Source organism: Narcine bancroftii, chromosome 5, assembly GCF_036971445.1.
Source record: "Narcine bancroftii isolate sNarBan1 chromosome 5, sNarBan1.hap1, whole genome shotgun sequence".
NCBI lineage: Eukaryota > Metazoa > Chordata > Chondrichthyes > Torpediniformes > Narcinidae > Narcine > Narcine bancroftii.
Genome location: NC_091473.1, coordinates 251,113,644 through 251,123,390, shown reverse-complemented (window position 1 = coordinate 251,123,390; position 9,747 = coordinate 251,113,644). Strand labels below are relative to the sequence as shown.

At 46.4% G+C, this 9,747-nt stretch overlaps 1 protein-coding gene across 1 annotated transcript in view; it reads left to right on the top strand.

The window, feature by feature from the left end:
• The first annotated feature begins 3,269 nt into the window (after positions 1-3,269).
• LOC138765189 (S-adenosylhomocysteine hydrolase-like protein 1) overlaps positions 3,270-9,747 on the top strand; it is an 86,010-nt gene continuing 79,532 nt past the window's right edge. Inside the window, exon 1 of the mRNA XM_069942111.1 lies at positions 3,270-3,610. Coding sequence (XP_069798212.1) covers positions 3,380-3,610 — 231 coding nt within the window. The 5' untranslated portion in view covers positions 3,270-3,379. The remainder of the gene's footprint in view (positions 3,611-9,747) is intronic.

Genomic DNA, 9,747 nt, shown 5'->3' with positions numbered 1-9,747 from the left:
AAAAATGATCATTTCTTTTGGAATTCTGAAACCATGCACATAACAAGTCAATTAGGGACGACTAAAACAGTGGTTTTCTAACATTTTCTTTCCACCCACTTACCACCTTTACTAATCACATAGCACCTACGGCATAGAGAATACTTAAAAGTGGTATGTGAGTGGAAAGAGAAAGATTGAGAACCACTGATCTGAGATGTTTAAATACTATGTGTATTGTCGTTCATGTGATTCCATTACTTTCCCCAGTCAGAAAATGTGCTTTCAGTAACTTTCCATGCTAACCAAGCTACTAGTTCACATTCAGCCAATATCCTTCGTCATATACCCTTTACTGCCTGGAGATGCCTCGTGACCTGCTGAGTTTCTCTAGCACTTGTGTACTGCACTACAACCCCGGTTTAACTCCTTTGAGACCTTACCTATCCACGTACATTACCATGCCCTCACCTCTTCTACACTCTGACACCTCGCCCCATATACCCACTGTACTATGGGGGAAAACGGTGCCCTATTAAATCTTTCCCTCTCACCTTAAATCTCTGCTCTGTTGTTTGAGATTTTTGCTCAAGATCAGTGGTTCTCAACCTTTTTCTTTCCAGTCACATCCCACCTTAAGTAATCCCTCACAAAGCACATATGGCATCCTATGAGAACCGCTGCTGTAAAGGAAGAAAGGCTACGACTATTTGTCTATACTCCTCATGCTTTTATAAATCTCCTACGTTCTCCTGGTTTCCAATGTAGGGAGAAAAATTCCAGTCTCCTTTACAATTCTAGTTCTTGAGAATCACATTCACATTCTTGTGACTCTTTTCGCACTCCCTTAATGATGTCTTTCCTATCACTGAGGTATAAGGAGTGTACACAATGCTCCACACATGTGGTCTCACCAATTTCTTCTTGCAAGTTGATGTCCCTGCTCTTGTGCTCCATGCCCTGACTGATGAAGGGAAGTGTGCCCAACGTCATCTCCAAACTGGCAATCTGTGTTGGCAGCAGAGGTTTTGTTTGCGTCCCGACTGATCTATTTTTTTGGAATGGCCCAGTTAGCATAGGGAGCAATGTGGTTATCATAGCAGTTAGCGCAATGCTGTTACTGCGCCAGTGACCCAGGTTCGCATCTGGCGGTGTCTGTTGGGAGTTTGTAAGCTCTCCCCGTGTCTACCTCTGTTTCCTCCCACTGTCCAAAACGTAGCGGGAGACGTAGGTCAATCGGGTGTAATTGGGCGGCATGGGCTTGTGGGCTGAAAGGGCCTGTTACCGTACTGTAAATTTTTAAAGAAATGTACTTTGCCACATTGGTCTTTTCTCACAGCTCCCACATCTTTGCCTTTAACACTCAATTACCACTGACCTCTTGAGCTGTGCCCTTCCAAAATGACAAGGAGCGCAGAACACTCCTACTCTGAAATGGGACTCCCGTCTTGGCCTGGACCTTCCGAATTTGTATGGCTGCTCCTTTCTTAACACATTAATGCCAAAACCTTTGCCAATTTGACTTTCTTCTGTGAAAATCAAAACAACTGCAGATGCTGGAAATCTAAATCCCTATTTGTTTAATTGGATCCTTTGGGAAAGGAATTGTGATTCATGTGGTTGCCCCTCATTATCCTCTGAGGTGATCAAGGCAATCTGATCAATGGATAGTGAGAAGTGGCTTTGAAACATTTGTCTTCTGGACTGTTTGGCAAGTAAGGATATGGTGGTTCTGGTGAGGTGCATCCTCGCCAACTGTGTGCTACAGGACTCTGCACTCTCTGACCTGTTCTTGGGACTGTGTGCGGAGACAAATGTTAACTGCTGTTGAAAACCACAATTGACTCGTCTGTTGAACGGAGTTGTTTGCATATCCCAGTGGTGCTGCCTGATCCATTTCCCAGTGAGGGAGTACCTGGTGAGGAATGCACGGAGGCTTTGCCATCACTACAAAGTCGTGAAGGGACTCTGTACTGGACTGGACCCTGGGTCATATGTAATACCGATGAATCATATAGATAGAAAAAAATGAAGGGATGTTGATATTGGAAGTAAAGCACAAAAGTACTGTGGTTGAAATAAAAACACAAAGCTGTAGAAACTCAGCTGGTCGGTGTCATTTATATAGCAAAGAAAAAGATCCAAACCAACGTTTTGGGCTTGAACCCTTCATCAAGGAATGGAAAAAATGTCAGCAGGTGTCTTAACAAAGTGGTCGTGGGGGGGGGGGGGGGTGGGGAGTTGAGGGGTGGTGTGGGAGGCGCACAGCCCCAAAGGCGCAAGGGAGGGAGGGCACAGCAGCAAGCGGGGGGAAGGAAGGAGGTCCGTGGGAATAAAGAACAAAGGGAAATAATGGGAAAGGGAAGGGAGGATAGAGAGTAGGTTAGCAAAATCCGGAAAAGTCGATGTTAATGTCATCCAGTTGGAGAGGGCCCAGACGGAAAATCAAGCATTGTTCCTCCATCTTAGCGTGGGAGATCAGGCCATGCACAGACATGTGAGTATGTGAATGGGTTGTGGAAATGAAGTGGTTGGCCACTGGGAGATCCCTGTCACTGATATGGACAAAGTGCACTCAAGGAAGCAATCTCCCAGTCTCTGATGTAGAGAAGGTCATAAAAGGAGCACAGGATGCAGATCACTCCTGGAGATGCCTGTGAAGAGTTGAAATTGGATACATATTGTCAGCAAAAGAAATGATAAGCTTATCTTTCTTCTTTCTTTGGCTTGGCTTCGCGGACGAAGATTTATGGAGGGGTAATGTCCACGTCAGCTGCAGGCTCGTTTGTGGCTGACCAGTCCGATGCGGGACAGGCAGACACGGTTGCAGGGGAAAATTGGTGGGTTGGGGTTGGGTGTTGGGTTTTTCCTCCTTTGCCTTTTGTCAGTGAGGTGGGCTCTGCGGTCTTCTTCAAAGGAGGTTGCTGCCCGCCAAACTGTGAGGCGCCAAGATGCACGGTTTGAGGCGTTATCAGCCCACTGGCGGTGGTCAATGGGGCAGGCACCAAGAGATTTCTTTAGGCAGTCCTTGTACCTTTTCTTTGGTGCACCTCTGTCACGGTGGCCAGTGGAGAGCTCGCCATATAATACGATCTTGGGAAGGCGATGGTCCTCCATTAAAAGTGGTTGACATCAACCTTTGTCGACGAATGTCGGGAAAAAAAGAGCCCTTTCTCCTTCCTCAAACCTGTGCAACAAAAGGGCAAACTTTTGAAGGGCAGGAGTGACGCGCTGACGTCAGACGCAGAGTGCTGGCACGGCGGGTGACGTTGAGTTCGGGCACGCACGGAGGCGGCGCTCGACGTCGGCCGCTGGGGTTTGTCGTCGCCGCTGCACCAGCCGCACTCGGAGCGGTGAGAGCGGAAGGACAGAGACGAAAGGGCAGCGAACCCCAAGCCTCATGGCGGAGCTCCTGAAGAAGGGCGGCCCCGAGCCGGTCGAGACGAAAGGCGTGAGGGAGGCGCCGAAGGCCAAGGAGGTGAAGGAGAACGCCAACGCGGAAAGAGCGCAGAGCAACGAGAAGACGAAGGGCGACAAGTACTCCCTGAAGACCGAGGCGCAGAACGAGCCGTCGCTGGTCGTGTTCAACAACGACAGCGGCGCCATCGCGTCGCACAAACCTGTGAAGAAGGTGAGTCGGGGCGGGGGGAACGATTCGAGAAGCCAGGAGGTCCGGAGGAAGAGCCCGTTGCCTTCTGGGAGTTGTAGTCTGCTCTGGGACCTTACGGTCCCAGGGGCGCATGCGCCCTCGGTCTCAGGCTGCTCGCGCATGCGTCCTCGGTCTCAGGCTACTCGTCCCAGGGGCGCATGCGTCCTCGGTCTCAGGCTACTCGTCCCAGGGGCGCATGCGTCCTCGGTCTCAGGCTACTCGTCCCAGGGGTGCATGCGTACTCGTCTCCTTTGGCTCCTCGTGGGCAGTGATAATCCTCCCCCCTCTTGCTCCTTCCACCTCTCACCATAGCCACCCATGTACCTGTCCTTTGATGAACGGCTCAAGCCCAAAGCATTGCTTCTGTATCTTTGCAAAATATTTATAAAGTTTATTTGGATAATCATGTTGAGGAACTTTGGGGGACATCCGATGCGCTCTAGTATTTGCCAAAGCCCTTTCCTGCTCACGGTGTCGAAGGCTTTGGTGAGGTCAACAAAGGTGATGTAGAGTCCTTTGTTTTGTTCTCTGCACTTTTCTTGGGAAACAAGGTCGGGTCAGATACAGCAATGAGCTCTCTGAACCCTTCTCCATTAACAATGGCGTGAAGCAAGGCTGTGTTTTCGCACCAACCCTCTTTTCAATCTTCTTCAGCATGATGCTGAACCAAGCCATGAAAGACCCCAACAATGAAGACGCTGTTTACATCCGGTACTGCACGGATGGCAGTCTCTTCAATCTGAGGCGCCTGCAAGCTCACACCAAGACACAAGAGAAACTTGTCCGTGAACTACTCTTTGCAGACGATGCCGCTTTAGTTGCCCATTCAGAGCCAACTCTTCAGCGCTTGACGTCCTGCTTTGCAGAAACTGCCAAAATGTTTGGCCTGGAAGTCAGCCTGAAGAAAACTGAGGTCCTCCATCAGCCAGCTCCCCACCATGACTACCAGCCCCCCCACATCTCCATCGGGCACACAAAACTCAAAACGGTCAACCAGTTTACCTATCTCGGCTGCACCATTTCATCAGATGCAAGGATCGACAATGAGATAGACAACAGACTCGCCAAGACAAATAGCGCCTTTGGAAGACTACACAAAAGAGTCTGGAAAAACAACCAACTGAAAAACCTCACAAAGATAAGCGTATACAGAGCCGTTGTCATACCCACACTCCTGTTCGGCTCCGAATCATGGGTCCTCTACCGGCACCACCTACGGCTCCTAGAACGCTTCCACCAGCGTTGTCTCCGCTCCATCCTCAACATCCATTGGAGCGCTTACACCCCTAACGTCGAAGTACTCGAGATGGCAGAGGTCGACAGCATCGAGTCCACGCTGCTGAAGATCCAGCTGCGCTGGGTGGGTCACGTCTCCAGAATGGAGGACCATCGCCTTCCCAAGATCGTATTATATGGCGAGCTCTCCACTGGCCACCGTGACAGAGGTGCACCAAAGAAAAGGTACAAGGACTGCCTAAAGAAATCTCTTGGTGCCTGCCACATTGACCACCGCCAGTGGGCTGATAACGCCTAAAACCGTGCATCTTGGCGCCTCACAGTTTGGCGGGCAGCAAAATCCTTTGAAGAAGACCGCAGAGCCCACCTCACTGACAAAAGGCAAAGGAGGAAAAACCCAACACCCAACCCCAACCAACCAATTTTCCCTTGCAACCGCTGCAATCGTGTCTGCCTGTCCCGCATCGGACTTGTCAGCCACAAACGAGCCTGCAGCTGACGTGGACTTTTTACCCCCTCCATAAATCTTCGTCCGCGAAGCCAAGCCAAAGAAGAAGATAAAGTTTATTTATAAAGTATTACCAGTGGAATTTCTCCAGCATTGTCTTTTCTTACTTCACTCACGGTGTCTGCAGACTTTTGTGTTTTACTTATTGTATAATGCAAATATGCAGCGATATTCTTGCTTGCTGCAGCTGGACAGGTACTTCAAATAAGATTGCACAACTTGAATGAACAAGAGACAATAAGTACGAAAGATGTGGATAATATTCAGTTATCCTCGGGGGTAAAAAAGGTGTGCATTAGTACAGACAATCCTTTTTTGTGGTGTCAGAGCAGTCCCTCAATAGTTCAAGAGTCGCTGAAACTGTTCTTGACGTCTGTCCTTGTGTACTATCTCACCAAGACCACCCACATATTGGAGGAACAACACCTGATTTTTCCTCCTGGGCCCTCTCCAGCCAGCTGGCATTAACATTGAATTTTCTGCTCTCCCCTTTCCTTCGCCTTTCCAGTTCTCCGCTATCCCTCTTCCCCTTGATCACTGTTGGTGCCAGGCTTGAGGCCACAACCTTCTGACTCGATTGCTTTTACAACTGAATCCAACACTATCCAGTGCGTAGAGTCCTGGAATAGAGCAGAACAAGAAGGAGGCCATTTAGCCTGTCAAGTTTCCCAGGTCCTTCAAACAGAAATACCCTAAACTCTTTGCCCAAATCCTTGCATCTTTTTCTCCATGAAATACTTATTTATTTTTCTTGTGAGAACTGTAATTATCAACACAGGCACACTTCAAGGATGTGTGCTTAGCCCACTGCTCTACTCGTTATACATCCACAACTGTGGCCAGACACAATCCCAATGCTATCTACAAGTTTGCCGATGACACCACAGTTGGCAGAATCACAAATGGCAATGAGGAAGTGTACAGGAGGGAGATAGATCAGCTCATTGAATGGTTTAATGACAACAGCCTTGTGCTCAACGTTAGCAAAACCAAAAAGATGATTATGGACTTCAGGAGGAAGTCAGGGGAGCATGACCCAGTCTTTATCGAGGGCATAGTAGTGGAGAGAGTCAAGAATTTCAAATTCTTGGGTGTCAACATCTCTGAGGATCTGTCCTGGAGCCTCCATATTGATGCAATCACAAAGAAGGCTCGGCAGTGGCTATACTTTGTGAAGTGTCTGAGAAGATTTGGTATGTCACCGAAGACTTGTAAACTTCTACAGATGTATTGTGGAGAGCATTCTTGCTGGTTGCATCACTCTGGTATACAGGTGCCAACTCTCAGGACACAAATAAACTCCAGAGGGTTGTTAACTCGGCCTGCGATATCACAGGCACCAGACTTCACTCCACCAAGGACACGTACAAGAGGTGGTGTCTTAAAAAGAAGCCTCTATCCTCAAAGACCCCCACCACCCAGGCCATGCTCTCTTAACTCTGCTACTATCGGGGAAAAAGGTACAGGAGCCTAAAGACGAGCACTCAGTGGCACAAGGACAGCTTCTTTCCCTGCTGCCATCAGATTCCTGAATGAACAATGACCGATAAACACTGCCTGACTTTTTGTGCACTATTTTCATTGTTTTTCATAGTAATGTTGTAAGATTATTGTAATATGTATGTTTACTCTCTATGAAGCTGCTACAATCACCAAATTGCATGACTCATTCTTGACAATAAATTCTGATCATGTTCCCAAATCCATGATCCACAGGCAGTTTCTCAAGCAGGCTTTTGTTTTTGTTCGATGGCACTCTTGGCTTAATTGAAGTGTTGAAGACGTACAAGTTATTGGAATCCGAGAAGCTAACTAACCAGACCATGTGGTCCCAAATCGAACAAAATAAAATTCTACTCTTTATTATACACGTAGCTCAACCATTCCTGTTCGTTAAATGATTTGTAATCTACGTAGAGATTTTTTAAAAACACTCTTCAAATCTATTGATATTGTTCTGGGATAAACAACATATTGTCATTTGGGGAACAAGTGAGACCGGATTAAAAATCCACTTTGATGTTCTCAATGTCCTGAATATCATATTCTGCAGCTAGAATCATATCTGAGCTTAATGATTTTTTTTTTGCAGGACTCATTCAGGGCTTCAAACAGTCCTTTCAAGTGAAGTGACCTCCAAGGTTGGAGATGTTGTGGGTAGTGTAGAAGGTTGTCGTAGGTTACAACATGATCTAGACAGGATGTAGAGTTGGTCAGAAAAGTGGAGGATGGGGTTCAATTCAGGTAAGTGTGAAGTGATGCATTTTGGCAGGTCAAACTTGTGTGACAGATTATACTGTATATAGGTATGCTTTTGAATATAAATTGTGGGGTTTTTAGTGAGGTCACACATCGAACTCACTTAAAATGCTGGCGCTCTGTTCAAGCCAGACAGCCCAGGCTTCAAGTGCCTTTGCAGAAATTTTGAAGAGTGCTTATGGAGACTTCACAAGTAAGTGTTAATTGGAGATGCTGTGGAGTAATGGATTAATGTTTTAGAAAGCAACAGATGAACAAACTCAGAAGATTGGGTCCAGTGCTACAGTCTGAGTGCAGTTTGCTGTTCTAAGTGGATCATGTGGTTTTCTCTGTGAGAGAAAATTCAGTTTTACAGTTCAGCAGCAGAGCTGGGACTGGAACATGACAAGCTAGAAAGCTTGTTTGAAATCCCATTTTGAATATGGGTTGGGAGTTGTTAGTTTAGCCTGTATGTGGTCCATACAAGAGGCAATGGCTGACTGTATAATGTTTCACTTGAAATAAGGGAAACAGAAAAGGAACTCTGTGGTGACCTGAAAGAAAGAGGTTATCATCTGGAAAACCCTGATGGGGCAGGTTTCTTCGGCAAGACACTGACGTGGTCGATCGGAAGGAATCAGTTTGTTTCCAACAAGCAACTATTCTCTCTCTGAAAACTGACAAGAACCTTCCTGAGCAGTAACCATTTACCTTTCAAGCACCAAAGCCTGGTGAAATTCATAAATGTTAAATTCTGTGCACAGTATTATCTGATACCAATGAACTTGAATGAGTGAGAAGTGAGATTGGACTGTGAATCAAAGAACTTTACTGAGCTTATATGCACATTACATACACGTGTGCTTAGAATCAGAAGGGGAATAAGTTAAAGTTTGATCCTGTTTTCATGTTTAAAGATAATTAAAAGCAAATTTTGTTTAAGTAACCATTTGTCTTGGTGAAATTCTATTGCTGCTGGGTTTTGGGGTCCATAAGACTTGAAGGACAAGTATATGGTAAGATTCTTAACAGTGTAGAAGAACAGAAGGACCTTGGGTCTATGCCATGGATCTCTCAATGTCGTTGTACGAATTGATTGGGAAGTTAAGAAGGCTTTTGGTATGCTGGCCTTCATTCCTCAGGGTATTGCATTCAAGAGTCATAAAGTAATGTTGCAGCTTTTTTAAACTGGTTGGGCCACACTTGAAATATTGTTCAGTTTTGGAAGGATGTGTAAGCTATGTAAGCTATGGAGAGGGTGCAGAAGAGATTTTTCCCAGGGGAGAAAAGCAAACAGCTTAGGACATCTTCAAGGTGAGGGGAGGAAAGCTTCGGGGAGATGTCAGGGGTAAGATTTTTTTTGCACGGAGTGATGGAATGTGTTGCCAAGACTTTTAAAAGACTGTTAGGTGCATGGATACAAGAAAAATGAGGGTTATGGGTATGAGGTAGGGAAGGTTTAGATCAGTGGTTTTCAAACCTTTACTTTCCACTCACGTCCCACTTTAAGTAATCCCTATGCCATTGGTGCTCTATGATTAGTAAGGGATTACTTAAGGTGGTATGTGAGTGGGGAAAAAAGGTTCTGGACCACTGTTGAGATTGTTGAGTAGGTCAACACAAGATTGTGGGCCGAAGAGCCTTTACTGTGCTGTAATGTTCTGTTATATGTTCTGTAGAAGGCAAAGATGCTGAGGAAAGAAATTCTAGAGCCAAGGATTTCTCCCAACTGGTTGCTATTGTGGAACAATTGCATACAGCGACTGTGCAAGAGGCTGGAATAGAAGAATGTGGACAGTTGGGACATTGTAGGAATTTGCAAAAGATCCAGTAATGTGGCATGTTCAGCGTGATGCTGAAACAAGCCATGAAAGACCTTAACAATGAAGACGCTGTTTACATCCGGTACCACACAGATGGCAGTCTCTTCAATCTGAGGCGCCTGCAAGCTCACACCAAGATACAAGAGCAACTCGTCCGTGAACTACTCTTTGCAGATGATGCCACTTTAGTTGCCCATTCAGACCCAGCTCTTCAGCGCTTGACGTCCTGTTTTGCGGAAACTGCCAAAATCTTTGGCCTGGAAGTCAGCCTGAAGAAAACTGAGGTCCTCCATCAGCCAGCTCCCCACCATGAC